This window comes from Pseudogymnoascus destructans (genome assembly GCF_001641265.1).
Source record: "Pseudogymnoascus destructans isolate 20631-21 unplaced genomic scaffold scaffold_6, whole genome shotgun sequence".
Lineage (NCBI taxonomy): Eukaryota > Fungi > Ascomycota > Leotiomycetes > Thelebolales > Thelebolaceae > Pseudogymnoascus > Pseudogymnoascus destructans.
In genome coordinates, this window is record NW_020167525.1 from 819,608 (window position 1) to 845,169 (window position 25,562).

Below are 25,562 nucleotides of genomic sequence, written 5' to 3' on the forward strand. Positions count from 1 at the left end.
TTGGTGAAAGTTGAAGTGCTTGCGGGGAGTGGGGGACGACGAAAAAATATTTGTTGTGGCCTTGCAGCCTCATCCCGCCGAAATGTACCGCGAACCGCGCCGCGGACCAAAAAGTTCAAGCTCAACCCCCAAGCCATGGGCCAGTGCCAATAATGAGGGTGCCCTCAGCGAAGTCCTGGTCTTCAACAATAAGATTGCCCAAGTCCACCTTCCCGTAAGCTAAAATCATGCCCCCATTGGAAGCCGCCCTCGCAGTCCCGAAATACTAAACAAAGCACCGATCCAGCCCTCGAACCAAGCCGGCCGACCAAGCTAAATATCTCCAACGATGCACCGATGACCTGTACGCCTGGCAGGCAAAGGTTCGCGCCCACCAGAAGCCGTTTGTGCTCCATGATGGGCCACCATACGCCAATGGCAGCCTCCACGCTGGCCACGCCGTGAACAAGATCCTGAAAGATCTTATTTGCCGAACAGAGCTCCAGCAAGGTATAGCCGCGGCACACACACACATTGGAGCTTAATCTAACACCTTGGCAGGTCGCAGGGTGCAATTCGTCCCGGGCTGGGACTGCCACGGCCTCCCGATCGAAATCAAAGCCCTCGAGCAAGTCCGCGCGAAGAGCGAAGATGGGGAGGTAAACCTCGACCCCATTGGGATCCGACGCGCCGCGCGGAATCTCGCACGGAAAACGGTGAAGGAGCAGAAGAAGGGGTTCAGGGAGTGGGGTATCATGGCGGATTGGGAGAATCCCTGGGTCACGATGGATAAGGAGTTTGAGCTGAAGCAGCTGGGGGTGTTTTTGGAGATGACGAGGCAGGGCCTGATTTTTAGGCGGTATAAGCCGGTTTACTGGTCGCCATCTTCGAAGAGCGCGTTAGCGGAGGCGGAGTTGGAGTATAATGAGGCTCATGAGTCGATAACGGCGTATATCAAGTTCCAGGTTGTGGCGGTGCCGGCGGCGTTGAAGGGTCAGGGGGTTAATGCTGGGCGCCTACATGCTGTCATTTGGACGACTACGCCGTGGACTCTACCCGCCAACAAGGCAATTGCCGTCAGCCCCGACCTCGAATATACGGTGGTGGAAGTCGGAAGCGAACAGCTGCTGATTGCCAAATCACGCCTCGAGCATGTTGCTGCGAAATGCGCATTCCCCGAGTCGTTCAAGGTCGTCGTCGAATCGATTAAAGGCTCTGAACTCGAGGGACTGACATATGTCAATGCCCTCCATGGCGAAAATGCCCCAATCCAGCCCCTGATATTTGCGGACTACGTGTCGGACGCGAGTGGATCGGGTCTTGTCCACACTGCTCCCGGTCATGGTATGGAAGATTACGACGTGTGCACCAAGTTGGGAATTGAGGCTTCCGCGCCCGTGGATGATGCCGGCTGCTTCACCGATGAGGCATTACCTCACAATCCGTCTGCGCTGACAGGAAAATCCGTACTTGGCGGCGGTAACGAGGCCGTACTGGCGCTTTTGGGATTCCAGGTCCTTGGGGTTCATAAGCACGAGCACAAATACCCTTATGATTGGCGCACGAAGCTTCCTGTGATAGTTCGCGCGACCGAGCAGTGGTTTGCGGATGTGGGCAGTATCAAGGATAAAGCGCTGAAGAGCCTTGACAATGTCAAGTTTATTCCGGAGAACAGCCGTTCGAGACTGGAGAGCTTCATAAAGGGGAGGAGCGAATGGTGTATTTCCCGGCAACGAGCTTGGGGTGTTCCCATTCCTGCTTTTTACGATGAAAGTGGCAAGGCTATATTGACGCAGGAGAGCGTGTCGCATATTATCTCGGTAATCCAAGAAAGGGGCATCGATTCATGGTGGACGGATGCTCAAGATGATGTATCATGGGTCCCCCCCAGTCTCCGCGACCAAGGTACTCTCAAACGGGGTACGGACACTATGGATGTGTGGTTTGACAGCGGAAGCAGTTGGACTCAAACCGAAGGACCGGCAGAAGTATACAGCGAGGGAACTGACCAACATAGAGGATGGTTCCAATCGAGTCTTTTGACGCACATAAGCGCATCCGGATTAGATTCTGCTCCTTTCAAAACGTTGGTCAGCCACGGTTTCACCATTGATGAGCACGGCAAGAAGATGTCTAAGTCTATTGGCAATGTCATTTCTCCCGCAGAGATCATGAATGGGACTTTACTGCCACCGATAAAGCGCAAGGGAAAGGCGACTGGCCCGCCGGCATACGATGGCCTCGGGGCTGACGCATTGAGGCTTTGGGTTGCGAGCAGTGACTACACGCATGATGTTGCACTTCGCCAGCCTGTTTTCAAGGCTATCAACTCAACTTTACTGAAGTACCGCACCACCCTAAAAATGCTGCTGGGGTCAATGAGGGAGAGCAGCGAGAAGGTGCAGTTGACTAAGTTGGATACTATTGCTTTGTACCAGCTACAGCAAACTCAGATTGGCTTCAATGAAGCGTGTCGGGCGTACAATTTCCACAAGGCTATCAGCATCTTGAATCGCTGGATTAATGCGGAGCTATCTTCGTTCTACTTGGAGGCTATTAAAGATCGTTTATACTGTGGGAATGGAGGCGGTGTGCTGTATCCTATCTTCATGGGACTTATGCACATGCTTGGCCCCATCACACCGTCTCTAGTCGAGGAGTCATGGGAGCATAGGCCGCAGTGGATGAAGGACAGTACTTCTTCGGTGCACCCCCTTCAACGGAGCACCGATGAGCTACGTCTTCTCACCTACAAGTTTCCCACCAGTCTGCCAACAGATATCTCACATTTGATGGCCGCCAACGCTGCGATCAAGACTGCCCAAGAAGAAGCCCGAACCGACAAACTCGTCGGATCATCTCTCCAGTCTTCTGTTATCCTGACCCTACCCAAAGAATCACAAGATTTATTTCAGAACTACGCCGACGAGCTCCAAGAAATCTTCGTCGTCTCATCAGTCGAGTTTGGTTCTGGAGAAGAGCGTGTGGCGGAGCGTGTGGCGGAGTGGAAATTCAACGCTGAATTCGAAGTCCCCGGTGGGAAGGGAACTGCATGGGTTCTCCCTCCAAGGGAGGCAAAGTGTCCTAGGTGCTGGAGATACGTGGCTCCTGCTGAGGATGAGTTATGTGGGAGGTGTGCTGACGTCGTTGAGGTCACAGAGTCTTGAAGCGGCGGGGTGAAGTAAGTGGTGGTGCTGGCTCTCTACTACTTGTATTATATGTAAAAAAAGGACTGCATTGTATAATATATAGAGGGATAAATATTCATATACGGTGTTATTTATTATTGAATTTCCAAAGATTGTTTACATTTTTTTGAAATGATATGCCCAATTCGAGTTCTGCTTCGGGGATGGATTCATACCTGAAAGGGCGTAGAAGGGTGCCTATTTATTTAGCAGCGTTGCTGACTAAATGCAATATGTCAGCATTCCACCACCCCGATACAACTTGTTCCTCAAGCAAAGACTCCCCATCTGAGAAAATATTTATTGATGGGTTCAAGGAACTTTGCCTTAGACGGTTGGATAGCCTAGCTATTATTGTACCACGCTTCTCCATGCAGATGGCTGGGTTCTCAGTGTTGGTATTGCTGACAGTATGCCAAATACTAGTGCGATGAGACTACGCCACATTGCATGAAGTGCACATATTCTGGGCATGTTTGCCCGGGGCCTATCACGGGGGAAATTATTAGTGATATGACTTCGAAGGTGAGACGAAGGACACAAACCTGGTTAGCTAATCGCTCTGTGGGCGTTACAAACAGAGGGGGCAGTAATAGGAATCTAAACCAAGCCGGACAGTATTAACCTGTACCAAATGAGACTGCGGACGACGGCCAAAATCTTGATGTCAATATCATGCACTCGGATGCCTCGAGCATTGAAAGACTGGGGGCAGATTTGGATCCATTTGAGAGTCTGCCGGTCAAACTACATTTTTTCCACTCTAAAGCTCTTGGAATACTGTATGCGACACCGAAATCTTCAACCGCTAGCTATGAAGATCCGAGTCTAAACGGAACTCAGGTGCGAACTCGATGAGGAATGCGTTCGTTGCGCTTGGCCCTGGTGACCCGATGACGGATGTCTGGCTTCCAATGATCTTGTCCGACCAGCTATTTAGTGTACTCTTTACACGTGCGCTGTTCATATGTCAACAATTTTCGGAATAGACGCGATGGATAGTATGGACGTGGTAACCCATAGGACCGAGACATTATCACTATTGAGCAAGAGAATTGGGGATCCAAACGAGGCTGTCAACGATGTTACGTTTACAGCTGTGGTGTAAGGATCGTAAGCCTAAGGGTCTCACGGGAGTCCAGGGAACCAGGTCAGGAGGCAGGAAGGTATCGTATTCTGTAAGCACAATAGGTCTACGTAGATACATCGACTATTTGACTGGAGGCCTCCTTCCGAGGTCTCCAGCCCCTTTTATCCAGGAACCCCCTTGCCCTCGGTAAACCAGGGTTTCTCCACAGTAGGGCAACGCCTTGGGTCGTCCACGTGAGGGCACGTGACGGCCCTGCCTTACAATTACCCCCCCTCTTAGGGGAATTGCCCTCAATTCCCAGGTTCGCAGGTAGGGCTTGGTACCCTCCTGGCTTGTTTGGACTTTCGTTTTGCCCCAGGTGGTGGGCTTGTTTGGGTGCGCGCTTGGTAGGCTGGTCCTGTGACCCCCCTTGTTGTGTGTTGCCGCGGCCACCCCCTTTGTTATGGGTCTCGCGCCAAACTCCTACTTCCTTCCAAACTTCCTATCGAACTTCCTGCCACCTTCATCCTCAACATCACCTTACTTCGCCTTTCGCCCTCAATCTTAGTCCCAACCTTTGGGGCCTACACATTTGCTTGTTTCTTTAAGGTAATCACTTCCTTTCCACCTGGATTGCAGGAGCTTATCGTTACGGATAGATCTCACATCGTCCAACCCTCATCATGGCTCCCAAGCCGAAGGGGAAGGCTCCAGTTACTACACCTCGCAAGCGACCAGCGGCCCAGATGTCCAGCTCTCCCGAGTCGCAGGCGCCCGCCACGCCTGTTCCTTCTGTTGTCGCCTCCTCCACATCACGTTCTCGCACTGTCCGTCCGTATCGTTCGCCTGAAGTCGAGGACGAAGCTGAGGATCTCGAAGGCTTCATCGTTCCTGAGTCCGAGGCTCCAAAGGATGAGCGCACCGTGCTTGGGTGGAAGGTCGCTGCCCGCTGTGAGGTTCCTGATTCTGCAGGACGCCTTCGCGCTGGCTCCCGCCCGTGCTGCATGAAGTGTGCGCACACGTATTACAACTTCCCAGGCCAGATGTGCTGGGTCCCTTCCGGCATGGCCAAGTGCGCAGACTGCCTTCGGGGCAACCACGCGTGCGTTCCAGTAAGGGACTCCCTCCTCATTGTTTGTTTGTACTAATGGTTGGGTAGGCTGCTGCCCAGCTTGGCACCGAGTTGGAGGCCCTCCAGCTTGCGGCCGATGCTCTCCTGAACTGTTGGGCCGACGACGAAGATGCTGGCCTTGCTGCTGATTCTGAGGCTACTGTCCAGGCCATCAGCGCCCTTCACGCTGCCCAGCGCGTATACAGCAATGCCACCAAGGCCAATACCATTACGTTGTCCCATCCTTGCTTCCTTGTGCATGCTTCCTGTGATATGCCTCAATTAACGATAGCCCTACATCATTGTCATACTGACATTCGTTGCACTCAGTTTGCTATCAAACTCAAGAGCAAACTTAGAAATCTCCTCCTCAAACCTACAAGTCACCATACATATCTTGGCTTATCACACCAACTGTAAGGGCACAGGGAATACGGCTCTCTGTAGGTGCATGTGGGAGTGCGGGTCGGAGGTGATGCTGTATTCTATCCTAGAGGTCTACTACGAAGGATACAAAAAAGATGAAGGTATAACCCTCTGTTCCTGTTCCCTTAAATACCCGAAACCCCTCCGACTCTGCTAACTCCCTGTTTGCCTTAAGGTTTCCCTACGCTATGTGCCTAAGGCTCGCAGTTGCGATTGAACCGTAATGGCCCCGAGTCTCGAGGGCGCCACGTGACGACCGTAACTAACCCGAGTAAGGAGGCATCCTTACACTACCCCCAGCCTTCAGAAGGTGCTTTGTCCCGAAAGCATGCAAGCCCACGCCGTGTGTGAGTTATTGTATGGGTTGTGTGGTGCGGAGGAAGAATCGAGACCGAGGAGCGACCGCGACGAACCCTTGTTTGGGTTGTTGTGTGAGGTGCGGGCGCAAGGTCTGGAATGCCGTTTGTTTGTCGAGACGGCTATGGTAGGCGGCCGGATGGGTGGCGGAAGTGGTCTGAATCTGTGTGCTGAGAGTCGCATCTTTGTTGTGCGTGCGGTGATTAGTGTGGTAAAGGTCCGTATTGGTATCGAATCGAGTCCGCGCGGTATGTGTCGTCGTAGAATTTCGAGGTCAAAGGCGAGTTTCGCACTAACCCGATTCGGACGGCTTTGTTGTAAGCCAGAATATGATTTCCAGCTTCGCACACAGCTTGTTGTTTTCTCCACAACAACAACAACGCCGACCCCCCCTCGCGAGACTGGTAAGTGACCCCTCCGGACGTCGAGAAGGATACTAATTGATTGTTTTTAGATACAAAACAACTTCGAACGATTCGGTAGGTTGAGGAACCGCGCTGGCGCGGTGGTGATAACTCGGGCTGGGCTGACGGGAAATCGCAGATTTCCAATTTGAAGATGCCGGTTCCCGTGCCCTCTGGGGCCCTTTCGGATTCCTTCCGCATCCTGTGCGTCCGCTGCCTTCGGGCAATCTCCCGTGGGGCTGCGGCCCATACTTGTGTCTGGTCCCCGACCAGCTCGAAGTGCAGTTACTGCACTTCACAGCATTCTGCGTGTGTTCCGGTGGGTTTCCTGTTGCTTTTCGGTTTGCATTTGGCTCGTTTTTGGGTTTGTTCAGTGTTGACTTGGTGGGAATAGCTGCCCTGGTTTCTTGGGCCCGAGTTCGCCGACCTCCTCGCCGCCAAAGTGGCAACCCCCCTCCTCGACTCCGACGTCGTCGCCGCGGCCCTCGAGGCCAACCGCGTCCTGTTGCTCGCCGCTGCCTCCGTCCCCAAGTTCCTGAACGAGGCAACTCGGGACCTCTACGAGGAGGCCCGCGCAACCCGCGCCGCCCTCGAGTCTGTCGACTCGAAGCTTGAGGTGAGTGAATCTTCTTTCCTGGTGGTGTATCAGTGCTGACCCAGGTCAGGTTGTTCGTGTTTCGCTGCGCCGTCTTCGGACGGAGCAGTTGGGGGTTCCCGGCCTCCTGAAGGAGGTGGTGGCCGCGGTGGAGGCGGGTGCTGCCGTCGTCGCCGTCGCTGCGAAGTCGGTCCTGGCGCCTGCCCCCCGCGGGAAGGAGAAGGAGAAGGAGAAGGAGAAGAAGGTGGAGGATGGGGTTGGGGCCTCCTACGGAGAGTAGGGGGTTGGCCCTGTGTCGGAGGGAACTCGGGCGTGGTCTTTCGCGTGGGGTCACCTCGACCCTTCGTTTCTCATGGTGGTAGCCGCTTGTTGCGACGCCGGTGAGACATTTGGGAAGGGTGGCCTCCGCAAGGGCCACGGCTCGGAGGGTGCCCTGGCTTAGAGGGTGTTTAGTTTAGTGTCGTAGATAGCAACGACGCTGTTTTCCTCTGCTTTGCCGTGCCTCTCGTGATCATAGCTTGGCTCGCCTGTCTCCCAGTCTGTTATCCAACCGGGTAGGTCCTGCGGCGGTCCTGGCAGGTTTGGGTACTCCGCGTGGAACTCCCTGATTTTGTAGGGGGAGTTTTTGAAGTTCGAGGCGGGGTACCATTCCGGGTCCGGATCGTATCCTACCCAGGATACCTGGTATTGGAGTTGTTTTCGTCGGGTCCTCACGGTGAGGATCTTTTCGACCTGCCACTCCTCTAGCCCGTCGACGACTTCGCTGCTTGGCTCAGGCGCTGCTTGACCAGTTAGCGGGTTATTCGGAGCTTTGATGAGTATGTCTGGTGAGAAAACGTCATGTATTTGAGAACCCGTCGGTAGGTCTAGGAAGGCGTGTCCGATTTGCTCCAATACCGTATAGGGTCCGACCCATTGTTGCCCCAACTTGCGGCTGGGACGGTGGTTTTTCAGGTTCTTAGTTGATAGGTAAACCTTGTCTCCTACGTCCCAGTCAATAGCTCGTCGGCATCGATTCGCGTATCTAGACATGTCCTCTTGTGCTTTGACCATATTCCCCTTTGCGTAAACCCATGTGGAATGCATTCGGCTCGCCACCGCTTTGGCTTCCGTCTGGTTCAAGACTTCCCTGGGAGTCGTGGCTTTTGGCGTCTCCCAGTCCCAACTTGTGCGCGGGTCAGTTCCGTACTTGAGCCGGTAGGGGGTCATTCCGATCGAGGTATGAGGTAGGGTCATCTGCACCCGATCCATGATGGGGATAAGCTCACTCCAGTTGTCCTGGTAGTGGGATACGAAAGGCCTCAGTCTCTGATCAATATACCGATTCATGATTTCCGTCTGTCCGTCGGTCTGCTTGTGGTAGGCCGTTGACAGCTTAATTTTGACCCCTATGATTCGACAGAACTCTCGCCAGAAAGCTGATATGAATTGGGGTCCGTGATCACTGATGATCGACTCCGGAGTGTGTCCGAATCGATATATCCATTCGATGAATAGTTGCGCCATTTGGCGGGCATCGGTGGTCTTGTGACACGGTATGGACACCGAACCCTTACCGAGTCAGTCCATGAACACCAGGATGCTGTCGAATCTGTGCTTGTCCTTTGGGAACTCCTTAAAGTCCATCGTTAGGTGTTGCATAGGGTATTCGGGTATTGGTAGGGGGTGTAAGAAACCTTGCTGCTTCGTGACATTGGTGTGAGAAAGTCGGCACGCTACGCAGTTACATACGTATCGGAGGCAGTCCGCTTCCATACCGATCCAATGATACTTTAGGGCGAGCAACTGGTAGGTCTTCCTGCCACTTGGGTGCGCGGTCGACACTTGGTCGTGTGCCTCCCGGATGAGTTTCGTACAAAGCTCTGTGTGACGATTCACACATAGGCGGTCTTTGTACAGGAGGAGTTGGTCGGCCAGGGCGTACCCATCCGGTAAGGGTTGTTTCGCGCGTGTCTCGGCAAACGACTTCCGGTTGTCTACACATAGTGCCTCAATCAGATCGAAGGGCATCTTCGCCTTTAGGGGGTCGATGGCATTGATCGATGCTACATAACTGTTGGCCAACTCGGCACTGATACGGGGGTGTAGGCGAGCTGGGCCAAGCAACACCCTCGCACGACTATCAAGTTTGACCTTCTGTTGCATTACCAGGTCTTGGTCTCTTCGGCTTAGAATATCTGCCTTCTGGTTATTCTTTCCTGCCGTATACGTAATGCAGAAGTTGAAGTCGGAGAGTAGTTCCATCCACCGGACCTGCTTCGCCGTGAGAACCTTCATCGACATGAAGTATTCGAGCGATCGGTGGTCAGTGTAAACGTCGACTCGGTGTCGTACCGAAGCCAACTCGGGCCTCCACTTAGCAAAGGCTTTCACGATCGCAAAAAGCTCCTTATCGTGGAACTCCCAATTGATCTCGTGTCCGGTAAGGACGTGACTATAGAAGCTTACGGGATACCATCGCTTGTCAGGGTGTTCTTGGGACAGAACTCCAGCTACTACTCCATCGGAGGAATCAGTCTCCAGCTTCGTAGGCAATTCGGGGTCGAAGTGGTGAAGTGCCTGTACTGTCAAGAGTTGTCGTCGCAATTCCTCAAAAGCAGCCTCGCATTCGTCCGTCCACAGGAACGGCTCCGAAGGTCTAGTAATGGCCGTGAGTGGCTTCGCTATCTTGCCGAAATCTCGGATGAATTGTCGATAGAAACCACAGAATCCTAGGTAGGACTTCACTCCCGTTACAGTAGTCGGTCGGATCCAGTTACGAAGTGGTTCGATTTTGTCGGGGTCCGCTTCCACACCGGAAGTAGTGAGAATATAACCTAAGTACTTCGTCCTAGTAACATTGAACTCACATTTCTTTATATCGGCTTGGAGTCTGGCTTCTCGTAGACGCTGCAAAACTTTATGTACGTGATCTATGTGTTCCGAAGGGTCCTCGGAGTATATTAGGATGTCGTCTAGGTAGGCAGTACAGAAATCATCCAAGTATGACATGAGAACGTCATTCATGTACCTCTGATAGGTTGCAGGACCGTTGGTTAGGCCAAACGGTAGCACTTTGCATTCGTAGGATTCGTACCGAGTCTGAAAGGTTGTGTACTCTTCGGAGTCGGGGTGCATTCGTATACGATGAAAGGCTTGCCGGATGTCTAATTTCGTGAAGATCTTTGCTTTCGACACCCGGCCTAGCAATTCGTCGATGCGCAGTATAGGGTACGGATAGTTGCGGGTAAGGCCGTTCAGCTTGCGGTAATTGATGCAGAACCTCAGTTTGCCGTCCGCTTTCTTCACGAATAGTATAGGCGACGCAAAGGGACTATCACTATTGGCGATGAAGCCTTTGTCGAGGTTCTCCAACAGGTATTGCTTAGTAGCCTTTAGCTCCTCAGTGCTTTGTCGGTAGAGCGGTAAAAAGGCATTTGGTAGAGGGGCCTCGAGCTGTATCCTGTGATCGTATATGCGGTGTGGCGGAAGTCGATCCGATTCTGACTTTGAGAAGACGTCGGCATAGTTTCGATGCACAAACGGGAGCTTCTCCTGGATGAGTGATGTTGTCTCGTCGTCCTCTTCCAATTCTCTCTGCTGAATGATCTGATCAATCTCATATATACTAGTCTGGAAGAACTCGGCGTCGCTCCGCATCATCTCGTGATAGAAGGCATTTGTACCGATCTCGCAGATCTGCACAGGCACAAACCCATGCGTTGGCGTCCTCATCGGAGGTGGTGGAACCTTGGGGTTCCGGGGTGGGCTCGAAGGCATGGGGGTGGCCTCCTTATATTCAGGATTTATCACTTTCATGTCCATCGAGCGTCCGCCTGCGTGGCGTCTATCCTCGTGGTGGATCGCGAGATCCCTACGATTCGCATCCGACTGGTGTGCCGGATGTCGAATGGACGTTTCGCGCGAGTGGTAGGGCAAGGTGATCTCCTTACTCCAGCTAGGAGTTGGCGGGTACTCCTTTGGCCATACTAACCGGCTCTTTGCAGAGTCGAGTAGTATTCGGAAGCGGCTGAAAAGCTTCTTCCCAATTATCACATCTTGCGCTCCGAGGTCAAGGAGCACAAAGGGGCAGTTATATATTCGGCGTCCTTCGACTGTCAAGTGCAACCGAATATACTCCGATACGTGACTTTGGATTTTTCGCTGAAAACCACGTATGGGTACAGAGTAGGGTAGTTTCCGTATTGGGCTCTGAAGCGCCTTCGACAGTCGTAGCGCGAAGGGCTTATTGATGACGAGGTATCCGTTTGCTCCTGTGTCTGCGAGAGCCTTCGTTTGCACACCGAGTTCGTTCAGACTCAGCATCGTGTCGACTAAGAACTAGGTTACGCCCAAGAGTTCTTGCAGGTCGAGATCTCGCAGATCACATTTGCGTAGACCTAGGAAGGAGCCTTTTACTAGGCCTCGTCGTTTTCCTCCAGATTTTCGTCCGACTGGAGTTCCACAGCTTCTTCCCAGGTTTCCTCAGTCTCGGGGTCTTCCCAGTTGATTTCCTTAACAGTAGCGTTGAGGGGGCATTTGTCCTGGAAATGGCTGAGCTTTCCGCATTTGAAACAGTTCCCGGATGCAGCCGGCATGGCGGTCCGGACGCAGCCTGTGATGTCCGGCTTGGGGGCGGTGGGTATGAAAGGAGTCCTCTGGAAGGAAACCAAAGGACTTCTTGTCGGCCTCAGCGGTTGGGTCTTGGCGGGCTCCACGGGCGTGAACCTGGATGAGCTCAGGCGGGCCGGTCCTCGGAAGCTCAACTCGCCCGCCTTGGACTGGGAGCCCAACTCGCCGTTCCGGCGTCGCTCCTGGTCGAAGGCGGTCAAGGCTCGGACCATGGTGAGGTAATCGCCTTTCCATTGGTCCTTCACGACAGCCACGCGGCTTCGGAATTGCGGGGTCAACTTGTTCCACATGTACCGGAACCATTCCGACTCCGTGACTTGTCCAGTGATAGCAGCACTCTGGAATCGAGCTTTGAATTTAGGGAAGGTTTCGTTAGAGTGTCCCTTCTCTCCCATTTGCATGTCATCGAAGAGGTTCTGGGCCTGTTCCGTCTCGTTACCGGTGAGGAAGTATGAACCTAGTAGGTCCATCATCTCGTCGGCGCTGCGAAACGCATGTGTAACGGACAGGTATTGGGGTTCCAAATAGGTCTTTGCCAGGCCGGTCGTAGTTCCCCATATCAGCGCTCTTCTTGAGACGTCGGTAGGGTAGTGGTCCTCATTGACTACGAGTCGGTCTCGGATCGACGCGCTCCATTGCATAAAAGTATGTTCTATCCCATCGCTGAGCGGCGTAATCTTCTCAGAGATGGTGGACTTCTTGTATCGATTCGGAGGGTCCTCGGTGTACTGTCGGGGTAGAACTGGGATTGAAGGAGAGCGCGCATTGACGACAGGTGGCAGTCGAACAGTGCCGGGCGTGTTTCGCACTGTCGGTGCTGGCTGTTCAGACTGTTCGTCTTCGTTATCGTCAGCTTCAATGGTACGCACTGGTGTGTCCGCGGCCGGTGGCGGCGTAGATGGTATTCGGGTCTGGCTGGCTACAAGGCCGGCTATCATCGCCTTAAGCTCCCGCATCTCGTTCTCGAGGTTCGCTATGCGATCCGGGGGGCTTTCGGATGGCCCTGTAGTCGTGGCCGCTGTGGCGGTTTGCCTCGTTGTCATTCGTAGCGGTTGACCGTCATTGTCGGGTGGTGGATTTGGTGCCGTCTTGCGCGACATCTTGATTCGGGGGTGTATCGAGTCGCAGTCGATACAGAAGAGTCTGACTTCCGGTAGCTCGTAGCTATCAGCACTCTTGTTCACAATTACCTCTGTGCTGAGGGGGTTCTTTAGGATCTCGTATCCTATTCGGCGCCAACGCGTCGGCGACTTTACCAGCTTGCTCTGCAGGATCAAACCCTGATCCACTGGCTGTCCGTGAGATCTCTGGAATCACGGCTATTTGAAGTCGTCAGGTCTCTACTTCGAAATGGCACCGAGTCACGGTCGGTGGTGTTTCGACAGTTCTCCTGAGTCGTTCCAGTTGTGGGATATTATTTGCGTACGGCCGTCCCCGGCAGGCGTGATCTTTTTTGTATAATGTAAGGGCACAGGGAATACGGCTCTCTGTAGGTGCATGTGGGAGTGCGGGTCAGAGGTGATGCTGTATTCTATCCTAGAGGTCTACTACGAAGGATACAAAAAAGATGAAGGTATAACCCTCTGTTCCTGTTCCCTTAAATACCCGAAACCCCTCCGACTCTGCTAACTCCCTGTTTGCCTTAAGGTTTCCCTACGCTATGTGCCTAAGGCTCGCAGTTGCGATTGAACCGTAATGGCCCCGAGTCTCGAGGGCGCCACGTGACGACCGTAACTAACCCGAGTAAGGAGGCATCCTTACACCAACAACAGAAGCAATACTACTCAACGATTGCTGCAAAATCTTCTACTACATCTGTTTATGCTACATACATCACGGCATATCATTTGGACACTCATTGAACAAGTTATTAAGAAAATCTCCTCCTTAAGGGGGTGGGCCAATACTACCACATGGCATATCTCTACCAACTAGAGGCCTAGGAACATGAACGATAGCTCTAGAAGCTTCTACAACCCTTTTTGATTCATTACACGTCATCGCTCCTTAGTTACCCACAAGATTGGTTAAGTTATGACATAATTTATCTATAGGTACTCTGACCTTGGACCTCCTTTTCACTTCCTATAGGCTAGGAACCCAAGAGATGGTTCTATGGGATTCTCTTACATTCACTACATGATTAGCAAGCTAGTTGTGGGTCGCACTTGATTTCTAATACATTTACCAAGCCTGGTTAGTCATGGAAAGTCATGGAAAATGAGAGAACTACACTCCTTTAGCATAAATAGGATTGCCCTTTCCTTAAGAAAGGGCAAGCAGGCAATACAGTAAATCGACTATCACATACTTCCACGTCTTTTACAAGCTTCCAAGCATTCATCTTGTTACTCCTTGTTTCTGAAAAGTCAGTGAGGTGTTAACCTCTGACTTACCCCTGAGTTCCCAGACTCAACATTTGTTGCAACTTGTCTGAACCACTTCACTACATCACACACCTGATTGCTGCGTTGTGGAATAGTCTAAGCTACGACCCTTTGGCTCTGTTTTCTAAGACAGTGTGTTGTCTTAGTAAATTCATCCCTTCCTTGGGTGGCTAGATTCTCACATCTGGTGCACCCACCATTACATCTGGCATTTGGATTAGGTCAAGGTGGACCTTCTCATATGGCACTTTTGAGCGTGGTGTAGATCTTCTAGAAATCTGCCTTGTAGCATGCGTAAGTCGGCATACTTCGCACTGAGTATCGTACGAGTCTAGGTCTGTGATGATAACTCCAGCGGTCTTCTCTTGGAGTTTTCTAATGGCGTTTTGGTTTAGGTGTCCCATGCGGTTATGCCATTCCTTTGCAGTGCCTTTTAGGTCCTTACGAGGGCCGTACGAAGATAGGACAACGTTGTCCTGTTGATCCTGAGTGCTATAAACAGCTCGGGTAGGGTCATTTTTGATGTATTCAAGAACCCATTGTCCATGAAGCATTGGAGTGTTGCAGAACGGTTGATCTCCGTATGTAAGTCCTTGTGCAGCGGTATTCCAATGAACTCCCTTTTGGATGAATCGTCTAAGAGAAGCGACTGAAGTGTGGAAGGATGAAACGAGAGCTGTATCTGTAAGGGTGATAGTCCGTAGAGACTTCTTATCCTCCCCGTTTTGGACTGTAATATCTACAGACCCAAATGCTTCAATCTTCACCCTTTGGTCTCCAGCTAAGAGGTAGCTATTATCTTGACATTCTTGGATATTGTAGAACCTCGTACGGTCATTGCAGACGTGAATTGTAGCTCCAGAGTCGAGAATTATGCTTTTAGAGAGCTCATAGGCTGAGGTTTTCGGCTTTAGTCCTTGGGAGACTTGGAAGACTGTAGTGAAAGACATAGGTGGATCTGTATTCGTACGGGATTGTACTCCATTCGGGTTGTTGAAATTGTTCTGTTCTTCTGCCTTTTGGATAACGTACTGGAATCCTGGTTTGTCACTTATATAGGCCTCTACTTTAGCTTCAATCTCTTTATTTGGGCGCCATTGCCTCGTACGCTTTGACTTCATCACATAGAGGCAGTCCCACCACTTGTGTGTTGTTCCGCAAGGGCAGTCTAGTCGAGCCTGATTTTTCTGTTTTCTGCCTCTCTGACCTTGCTGACCTTGTTGTAGGTTGTTTGTACGGCCTTGGAGCGTTGGCTGTAGGTCGCTATTGTCATCCTCTTGTAGTGCAAAAACTCCATGTTCCCCCCTAGGTTTCTGGGTGAATCTCTCTTGCCTACGGTTGGTTCTATACTGTCGTAGGACCTCCTCAAATTCGTACGACTTTGTCTGCTTCTCTAGCTTGTGTTTCCATGGTCCTCGGAATTCGCAAGGTCCTATTGCATCAAGGAAGGTATAGATAGCGTCGTGAGGGTCGATAACCTCTGTTGCCTGTAGCGTACGGCCTTGAGTGTATAGATTCTCCCAGTTTAGGAGCCAGTCTTCAAGGTCCTTGCCTCTTTGCATTTTCGCAGCCTTTTGCCATTCTAGTCTCCATTCTCCAATTCTAGCTCTTTGAGTAGGTGCGAATCGGTCTCGTAGCTTTCTAAGCATATCGTACAGAGTATCGCAATTGTAGGTATAGGGTAGGAAGTCGCGTTTGATGGTTTCTTGGATCTTAGAGCGAAGCCCCTGAATTGCTTCCTCCTGCTTTTCCCACACCTTGCGCTCATATTGGAAATCAGCTTGTAGGTTTCGAAGCTGTTCCTTCTGATCTTCTGTAAGAGATGCGTACGTAATTGGCATTAATTGCTGTTGGCCTTCTACTGAAGGTTGGATGGTCTGGCTACCTGAAGCTCTTGTTGACACTCCAGGTCTTGTTTGAGCAGTAACACCACCACCAGCTTGCGTGGCACTCCGTACGAACTCAGGAATAGGTCGAACGGGCTGTAGGAGTGTAGGAGGGTCCTCGATTGATGGATCGATATACCCCCATACTCCTGCCTTCATTGAAGCAGTTTTGATAGTCTCTATCCACTCGTCCCAGTCTCTAGGGCTTGTGAGGACCACCCCCGCCTTCTGTAGGGTCGCCATAATGATGGTTTTTTCGACTCCTAGGAGGGGTATTAGGTCCGTACGGGTTTCTATAGGCTTCAAAATGCGTCTTGGAGTTGCTCCGGGCTCATAACTGTTGAGTAATATGCGTGTGTATTCCTGTCTATCTATTGCTGCCTGAAATTGCGGGGAAGTGGTGCTGAGATCATGTGACATATTACAACAAAATTAGACTTCGAGACGGAAAAGATACATCTTGAACAACTGGTCCTTGTGACATTGTTTGCTCCGAGAGACTCCGTAACCTTTGCCTTCTGTCTTCATTCTGCAAGTAATCATCGAATCCGACTGGCCGCTTCGCTCACATGTTGTAGGTGTAAATACAAGGACACCCTCCTAGAGGAATACACTTAATGCAGCTCCTCGTGTTGAATGAACATGATATTTCACGTGATACGTAACATTCGAACCAATGAGGAAGCCATGAACCTGCTTGCGAAACAAGGTGTGGACACGGCAAATCTGCCACGCCATTCTCCATGCTGACCTCTTCACACAGAGCTATAGTTCAGTGCTTGTTACGCATACTTGAGACCACAGTGAATAGCTTTTCGAAGGCAACTGGACATGGTGTGCACTGTGCTCTTTAAACGAAGATGGTGTGAGGGCTGCTTATCGTTCTCTATCGGTAGCCTTGAATCTTCCCCGTGAAGTGCATGCGACCTTGGTCCTCATTGGGATACCACTGCATATGATACAGCGGCGGACGACTCACTGTAGAAATTGTGGCGTTAATGTGCGGAGGTAGGCAAACGAGTTACAAAGAACAAAGGGCGGTTGTATGCACCTCGGCTTCTGTATTCCAGTGGCCAATGCAAACAAATACGAACCAACATCGCCTTTTTTATGAAGCTATACTCCGTATGATACCATACGGTTAGTGGCATGTCGTTGGCCATTAAGGGTCGCCCTGCTCTGTCTTCACAAACGATAGATGCCCGTCTATTGGTGGCACCATCAAGCGCGTCGAGCGCAACAAGCGCAAATACGTGACTGCGGTCTCTGGACTTGAAGCCTTCGGGCTCGAGCTCAAGAAGGTGAGTAAGGATTTCGGCAAGAAGTTCGCGACGGGGAGTAGCGTTACCAAGACGGCGAGTGGGGGCGAGGAGATTGTCGTGCAGGGGGATGTGAGTACGGAGATTGAGGACTTCTTGCTCGAGAAGTATGGGGATTTGGTGCCGGGGGATAATATTGAGTTGGTGGAAGACAAGAAGAAGAAGGGGGCTAGTGCGGCGCCCGGGCCGTAGGTAGGGAGTTGACCCTGGGGGGTAGATAGAAGAGGTGGGGAATGAATTTATGGATTGGGTATAGGATCTAAGCTTTCACTTTTGAAACGGGTGGCAGTGCCGTGAAAGATATGTACTAAATGGGCCTAGATATGTATTGTACTGTAGGTCCTGGGAACTGAGCATCTCAGTTTAATCCGTCCCCCTGCTGTTCTCCAAACTACCCTCTCATTGACACTGTCCTACTCTTCTGTGCCAGTTCTGATTCCTCCGTCCTCCGCCCTTCCCCCATATCCCAAATGACCTTTTACCAACCAAAAACACTGCCAGCAGGTGGGTTCTGGGATCAATGCCGTATATAATACATTTGAATCTCTACTTAAAAGGCCAAAACCAACCCTATGAAGGCAGCCCCTATGACTGCTCCCGCTGAAGATATCTGCCCGATCCTCCCAGCCCCACCTTCACAGGCTGTAATGCCAAGAGTGAGATTTTGATCTCGTGCCACAAGACGAGCACAATCAGTGAAACCAGCTGTCTGGTTTTTGTCTACCTGACAGTATTGGATATGGTACAGTACCACTGATTAGTATCTCTCCTCAAACTTAACAATGAGGAAGTTGGAATTTGACACGAAAAAAATTCAACATACGTGCATGCATTTGTAGTGTATATCGGCTGGTTTGGGGCGCAGCATTGAGTGAAATCGAGATGCGTTCCGAGTGACAAACCGCAGACTGGCCCCTCCTTTGCAAGGGTCGCATTGAGTGTTGCAGTTATGACATTTTTATCGCACACTGTATCACTAAAGTTTTGCGCGAAACATGAAGAAGCAATCGAGGACAGTAACAGTATGATGTGGGTTGAGGATAACATTGCGGACTATTGCGAGCGGGCAGAATACGATGTAGTATACAGTGGTGTGCAGACAAGCATTATATAGAAATGCTTCGATGAATGTTTACACCGCTGACTAATGTTCCATCGTGTTTCGCGCAGTGAATGACTTTCAAATAGGAAGGACGTACGAGCATTAGGCGCTTGGAATTGTCTTACTCGGGCGAGGAAGTCCAAAATAGGCAGGGAGTTACAGAGGCTGTTGGTGCCAAGGCTTTCGCCTTAGCGGGACAAACTGATCGACCAAGGGCCGTCTCTCGCCCTCTTCGTCGTTGGCGAAGCTGAATGGGGCTCAAGCCGAAGCCCTTCCAACAATCCTACAGGGAAAAAGTGTTTTAGCCTTGACTAGAAGACCCTAGTGTTGGGGCAATTGGGGGCAATTGGGGGCAATTGGGGGCCGGCGGGGATCGCCATAGAGATTGGCTACCAATCCCCGTGACGGCCGCAGTTATCACTTTGGCAGTGCCCGGTGACAATGACGATCCCAACATCGTATCCACCTGCCCCCTGGGGCAGCCGTTAGCAAAGCGGTAATAATTTGTAGGCGATTATTTATGCTCGGTGGTAAGCGATGCCAGGTCAAAAATGAGAGGCCATGTTTAAAATGTTGGATGCCATGGCGATCCGACGGCTTGGATGCCTCATTGACTTTATTTCAGTCGATCTATGTGTATATGGGTGTCTTATAGGGCAGTCATAATCAGCACTGTTCAACATGTGTATTTTAAGGAGTCGCTTGCGGCGTCATAACCGAATACGATCCAGTATAGGCAGGTTTGATTTCCTAGTAAGTGTTGGAGAATCCTTCAACACAAGTAGAGGCCAGTTAAATTTCTCAGCATGTGTTAGATAATCCTTCGATCGGGATATGTGACGTGAATATTCAATCGTCATAGGTGTTGGATGGTCCTTCAACTCGGATATGAGCCATGAATATTCAGCTGCCAAGAACCAACAACCTTTTCGTATGGATAAACCCAACAGATGATCATTCCGATGGTCAAGATGAGGTCTTGAGATATAAAGTTGCCTGTTGCCCCTGAGTCTATCATAGCCCTTGTAGACAACACCTGTTGTTTGAAATGGAGTTGAATAGGGATTAACAGGTGTGTGAGACTCTGAGAAAGCACCATCGACACATCTTTGTTGTCTAGGGGAGAAGTTATAGTCAGTTGAAGTTGTGCCTGCTAGGGATTTTTCAAGTTTTTCAGGAATAGCAGCTGTGACTGTGTCTGAGGCTGCTATATGTTTTGAATCAGCATTCCCCCGTGCTGAATAGCACTCCTGAATTCTGTGTCCCCCTTTGCCACAGTATAAACAAAGGTTGTTGTCCATTCTGTGTTTTCTTTCTTGAGGGGTAAGTTTACCCCTTTTCAGTTTTTGAGGGTTTCCTGTAGGCTGAGGTGCTGGATTTGCTGTAGATCTCTTTATAGAGGCGTCTAAGTCCATAGGTTCAGGTGCTGAGTCCTTAGCAGTTGGTGTAGAGGTGTAATTGTTGAAATTTCTTGTTGGATGCCAGTCTTGGTTCTTCTCCTTTCTTCTTTCAAAAAGCCTATCATCAAGTCTGACAGCTTTCTCTATAAGCGTTTGAAGTGTTGTAGGGCGTTCTTCTTTGCTGAGTTCATCCTTAATAGAGCTCTTGAGCCCTTGGTAGTAAGTGAAGACTAAGGCTTCTTCATTCCAAGTCAAGTGAGAAGTGATTCTCCTAAATTCTGTTGTATACTGAGCAGCAGAGGTCTTTTGACATAGCTTCTGTAGCTCTCTTTCTGCTGTAGCAGTTTCGTTGATGTCTCCAAAGGTCCCGGTAAGTTCCTCTTGAAACTGGTCATAAGAGGTAATCAAAGGTGTAGTGGTATTTTGGTTGTTGCCACTAAGTCTTCTAAGATATGGCTCAAAGAAGTTGAATGCAGATCCACGGAGGTAGCTGGCAGCAAAATAGATCTTCTGAATGTCTGAGGTGAACTGATGAGGCCTGAGGGCGAAGTAGATGTCCAGTTGCATAAGGAATCCCTTCAACTTCCTCCTGTCTCCATGGTATAAATCTGGTGTTTGCACTTTAGGAAGTGCACCTGGGGTACTCGAAATAGCCAGAGGAGCTGTGGGAAGCTCTGTATGATGTGTCTGAGTTGAAGATTGTGTTGCTGAAGTGTTGGCTTGAAAGGTGTTTTCCAAATTCTCAAGTTTGTTTGCTATAGTTTGTATAAAGGCAAACAGTTGTTGCATCTGCTGTTCAGCAGTAGTTGTAGGAGCTTGGTCGTCCTCCATTGTAGTATCGAAGTGCTGCTATAGAAATAGTTGAAGCTTGAAGCAGGCAAGGTGTAATGGTGGGTGCACCAGATATGAGAATCTAGCCACCCAAGGAAGGGATGAATTTACTAAGACAACACACTGTCTTAGGAAACAGAGCCAAAGGGTTGTAGCTTAGACTATTCCACAACGCAGCAATCAGGTGTATGATGTGGTGAAGTGGTTTAGACAAGTTGCAACAAATGTTGAGTCTGGGAACTCAGGGGTAAGTCAGAGGTTAACACCTCACTGACTTTTCAGAAACAAGGAGTAACAAGATGAATGCTTGGAAGCTTGGAAAAGACGTGGAAGTATGTGATAGTCGATTTACTGTATTGCCTGCTTGCCCTTTCTTAAGGAAAGGGCAATCCTATTTATGCCAAAGGAGTGTAGTTCTCTCATTTTCCATGACTTTCCATGACTAACCAGGCTTGGTAAATGTATTAGAAATCAAGTGCGACCCACAACTAGCTTGCTAATCATGTAGTGAACGTAAGAGAATCCCATAGAACCATCTCTTGGGTTCCTAGCCTATAGGAAGTAAAAAGGAGGTCCAAGGTCAGAGTACCTATAGACAAATTATGTCATAACTTAACCAATCTTGTGGGTAACTAAGGAGCGATGACGTGTAATGAATCATAGAGGGTTGTAGAAGCTTCTAGAGCTATCGTTCATGTTCCTAGGCCTCTAGTTGGTAGAGATATGCCATGTGGTAGTATTGGCCCACCCCCTTAAGGAGGAGATTTTCTTAATAACTTGTTCAATGAGTGTCCAAATGATATGCCGTGATGTATGTAGCATAAACAGATGTAGTAGAAGAGTTTGCAGCAATCGTTGAGTAGTATTGCTTCTGTTGTTGGTGTGATAAGCCAAGATATGTATGGTGACTTGTAGGTTTGAGGAGGAGATTTCTAAGTTTGCTCTTGAGTTTGATAGCAAACTGAGTGCAACGAATGTCAGTATGACAGACCACCTGAGAAACAGCCCCAGAACATCCAACCTCTAGGGATTGTTAGTAAATCCTATAGTAAATAGGAGTCTCTTACCTTCTCCATTGTACTCTATCTACAACACACGTATCATCCCACATTTCCCCTGCTTTTCGAGTAACCCACATATGAGTATGGCAGCCTCCCGTTACCCACGTCTCGTCAGTCCAAAGTATCCTATTCCAATCAATCCTTATGTTCAATAGCCCATGCAAGTCGCTTTTGTCGATTTGTCTCTGAGATAATAGGCTTCCGCATAGCAATCCCTTAATAATTATTAGTCTATATAGTAGCAAAGTAGAGAGGGATACTCACGTCGATTAGCCTCTCACAGACAGAGCATGGGTTAGGACAAGCCGTGAGCATGGAATATTGCGTATTATATTTGTGTATGGCATACGCCTATTCGTGCGAGATGAGGCTATAAACTCAATAACCTCTTGAACTTGCTCATCGGATAGAATAAGTGGCCTACCCGAATGCTTCTTCAGAGTTGGAGGGCCCTGGCAAGCATACCAAGCCTGCCGTTCCATGCAGCCAATATATGGAACTCCCAATCTAGGGAGCGTAGTAGTGTGCAACGAAGCCGCTCATCGCAAGTAAGATGAGGCATTGTAGTTATTGAAAGAGTAAGAATTTTGATGTGTTAAAAAGGTACAAACAAGCCTACGTGTACCCATGCTCCAACCCATGCCCAACCCCCGGTCATCTCACGACCCACTCACAAAACTTATGAACAACACCTCCGTAGAAGCTTCTACAACTCTCTATGATTGATTACACGTCATCGCTCCTTAGTTACCCACAAGATTGGTTAAGTTATGACATAATTTGTCTATAGGTACTCTGACCTTGGACCTCCTTTTCACTTCCTATAGGCTAGGAACCCAAGAGATGGTTCTATGGGATTCTCTTACGTTCACTACATGATTAGCAAGCTAGTTGTGGGTCGCACTTGATTTCTAATACATTTACCAAGCCTGGTTAGTCATGGAAAGTCATGGAAAATGAGAGAACTACACTCCTTTGGCATAAATAGGATTGCCCTTTCCTTAAGAAAGGGCAAGCAAGGATGTCTATGCTGACTTCTACCGCCCTGACAGCTCAACCCCCTTCTATACCCCCTCACATGGCGAGAACCCTGTTAGACTACGAGCGATGCCAGCTACGGCGATAACCCTAGTGCTCCTAGAGTACCTCGCCGACTACGCTGACGTCTTCTCAGATGAGAACGCTAGCATATTGCCGGTGTAAAATTAGCTCGACCATGCCATCGAGACTGAGAACGGAGATCTTCCATTCCGACCCCTCTACAACCTATCGCAAAGCGAACTGCAGGTGTTGCGCATCTACCTCGAAGAGAGCACAAAGAAAGGCTGGATCCGAAGATCCAGGAGCCCCAGTGCTCTTCTAACAAAAGAAAGATGGAGGCTTGCGCCTATGCGTCGATTACCGTGGCCTTAACAATATCACCATTAAGAACCGACATGCTCTACCCTTAATTAGCGAAACCCTAGACCGATTGGTAGGAGCGGTAATTTATGCACCCTTTAATGTGGTATCAATCGTTAACGACAAGCTGTCGTTAACGATTGATACCACATTATGTAGGTTGCCGCCGCGCCGGTGAAACAGCAGGGCTGAGTGGTTGACGCCACGGATCCGAGACAGGAGAGCGTCGACACCGGCTGGAGAACACGTTGCACAGATACTGGTGCGATGGCGCCGTAGCCGTGTGTTTAATGGCGATGTTACTGTAGAGTACTGTGACCTTTTGCGGCTGTAGGTTGGATTAAGTGCGAGTTCTGGGGGGCCTGTGGGCAGGTAAATGTGGCGGTCGTGGTGAGGATTAGGTATAATGGATGGGGATTCGGAACTCTGGACCCTTTGGACTTGGTATAGTATGGTATAGTATGGTATATAATTCGTGGATATGTGGTAGCAAACTTTAATATTTATTTCATCTTATTTGTGAAGAAGTCCCTGGGGAATACTACGAGGCAGACTCTGCAATTACCCTAAAGTCACTGTGGAGGCTGCAACAGTGGCCGTCTACCAAACCCGATGAATGTGCAGTGAATATTATGTAGCTAGCCCAATTTGAGTTATGATAAAGTTACGTCTCTCTCCTGATCTTGCTTCCCTGGCCCGTCTTCGACGGAAAGATTTGAAGGTAAAGTATCGAATGGAAACCACGTGATGGAAAGTAATTAATAGGCATACAACCCCACAACCCCACAACCCCATCCAATCGCACCCTCCCTAGCGAGTCTATCAAGATCTAGACCTAGGCTGGGTTAAACTCCGGCTAGCATTTCGACTTCGAGGTCCAGAATCAAAGTGGGTCTTGTGATGGCGGTGCTGTGCCCGAGTTGGGGTATAACTGGAGTATTATGAGGCGGGTGCTGGGTATGAGACTGGCCGCCGGGCTGGACGTTGAGATTCGAGAGAAGGCCGGGTCGAGATATCTCCCAAGGCTTCGGGGCAAACTACACTGCACACCAACCCTCGAGGCAAACCACCATACTGCATACCCCCCAAGGCGGCATATCGAGGTTTAACCTGCAGGAAGCAATCACCCCCATCCACCCCAAACACCCCAAACACCGAGTCTCAAAAAAAACCCCGAAGTTTAAAATATGATAAAAAAACGGTAGTAAAATTTCCCCAAACCCCAGAAAGGTTGGGATTAAATAATCCCATCTATCTAAATTCGCCGCTGTTGTTTCATCCCAGCAGAGCCGCGAGGCTTCTATGCGTGGGTTGGAAGTGCATCTAATGCTTCAAATGCCCCTTTCCTATGCTCCGAAAAAACGTTGTAATATCCCATCCATGCTCCAAAGCGTTGTAATATCCCGCCCGTGCCTCGCAAACGTTGTAATATCCCATCCCGTTATCGTATCCATCCATGTCCCCAAGGTTATCGTATCAATCTCGTTATCGTATCCATCCATCCATGCATTATGAGAACTCGTAGTCGGGCTCTCTATCTCTGGTAGGAGGAGCCGCCGTAGTAGCCCGCCGCATCGCTAGAGCGTGGCTCGGCTGGGTCGCTAATCCGCTGCTTGTGGTTGGTGACCTGGACCTTGTTGCGGGTCACAGAGTAGACCCCATCGTTGCTGCCATAGCGGCCTGTGGAGAATGTGTTAGTGGTTGAATATGGAGATGTCGTCTGGTGGCTGGGCTTACCTGGGGACTCGGAGACGGGAACTCTGTAGTCGACGTAGCCAGCGGAACCGCGCGAGCTGACGGAGGACGAGGACGTCCTTGGACCATAGGTGATGTAGGAGGAGCGGCTAGACATTTTGTGTAAAGGTGGTGCCGTTCGTGTATAGTTTGGAATGCGTTTGGAGTGGTGATACTGTTGACAGGGCTTGATGCGATGGTAACAGGATTGAACGAGGATTGGAATAAGAAACAGAGAGGAAGAACAAACCTTATATACGATTTCCACTGACAAACACATCTCAGACTTATAGGTGGTGCCTGGATTGAAGGGAGGCCAAGCTTAGCCCGCAGCTCACCGAGGCTGCCAGCACCAGCACCGGTGACTCCATTGATTGTTTGATCTTCACCGAGTTGGCCTAGGCACATCGCCAGGCCAAATGGCAGACTGCGCCCTGCTTGCCGCCTGACGATTGGCAAGGCAGCGACTCAAAGAAATGACTCAATGCCGAGCATCGCCCTTCCTCACCGAGCCCTAATGACGATTGAGAGCGGAGCATGGATTGAAAGGAGCGAGGATGCTACTCTCTTGGTTTCAATCCAGAGACAAGCCAGCCAGGCGACGAGGGAAACATTGACGTTTATTCGTTCCTGAGGCCAAGGTACAATGGAAGCCTTGGGAAACCCTTGGCCCCCCAAGGCTGCCGAGTATCAATCGGGGC

General features: G+C 50.2%; 4 protein-coding genes across 4 annotated transcripts; 3 read left to right on the plus strand and 1 right to left on the minus strand.

The window, feature by feature from the left end:
* The first annotated feature begins 3 nt into the window (after nt 1-3).
* On the plus strand, nt 4-3,281 carry ISM1 (isoleucine-tRNA ligase). The gene is made up of 3 exons (XM_024467064.1): nt 4-214; nt 287-489; nt 541-3,281. The coding sequence occupies exons 1-3, from the start codon at nt 153-155 to the stop codon at nt 3,144-3,146; spliced, it is 2,871 nt and encodes a 956-aa protein (XP_024325892.1). The 5' UTR covers nt 4-152; the 3' UTR covers nt 3,147-3,281.
* Nucleotides 3,282-4,919: 1,638 nt separating this feature from the next.
* On the plus strand, nt 4,920-5,661 carry VC83_03418 (uncharacterized protein; the record flags this gene model as incomplete). Its single annotated transcript, XM_024467065.1, has 3 exons — nt 4,920-5,348; nt 5,396-5,580; nt 5,640-5,661. The coding sequence occupies 3 exons, from the start codon at nt 4,920-4,922 to the stop codon at nt 5,659-5,661; spliced, it is 636 nt and encodes a 211-aa protein (XP_024325698.1).
* Nucleotides 5,662-17,162: 11,501 nt separating this feature from the next.
* TMA22_1 (Translation machinery-associated protein 22) lies at nt 17,163-17,524 on the plus strand (the record flags this gene model as incomplete). The annotated part of the gene is made up of 2 exons (XM_024467066.1): nt 17,163-17,167; nt 17,212-17,524. The coding sequence occupies 2 exons, from the start codon at nt 17,163-17,165 to the stop codon at nt 17,522-17,524; spliced, it is 318 nt and encodes a 105-aa protein (XP_024325697.1).
* A 7,137-nt stretch (nt 17,525-24,661) lies between these two features.
* Nucleotides 24,662-24,979, minus strand: VC83_03420 (uncharacterized protein; the record flags this gene model as incomplete). Its single annotated transcript, XM_024467067.1, has 2 exons — nt 24,662-24,807; nt 24,865-24,979. The coding sequence occupies 2 exons, from the start codon at nt 24,977-24,979 to the stop codon at nt 24,662-24,664; spliced, it is 261 nt and encodes an 86-aa protein (XP_024325912.1).
* Nucleotides 24,980-25,562: the final 583 nt, after the last annotated feature.

Bases quoted from the DNA above. Each gene is read 5' to 3' on its own strand.
- ISM1 (XM_024467064.1), top strand. From the start codon at position 153: ATGAGGGTGCCCTCAGCGAAGTCCTGGTCTTCAACAATAAGATTGCCC. The intron at 215-286 runs GTAAGCTAAAAT...GCACCGATCCAG, and splicing joins TTGCCCAAGTCCACCTTCCC to CCCTCGAACCAAGCCGGCCG. The intron at 490-540 runs GTATAGCCGCGG...ACACCTTGGCAG, and splicing joins CCGAACAGAGCTCCAGCAAG to GTCGCAGGGTGCAATTCGTC.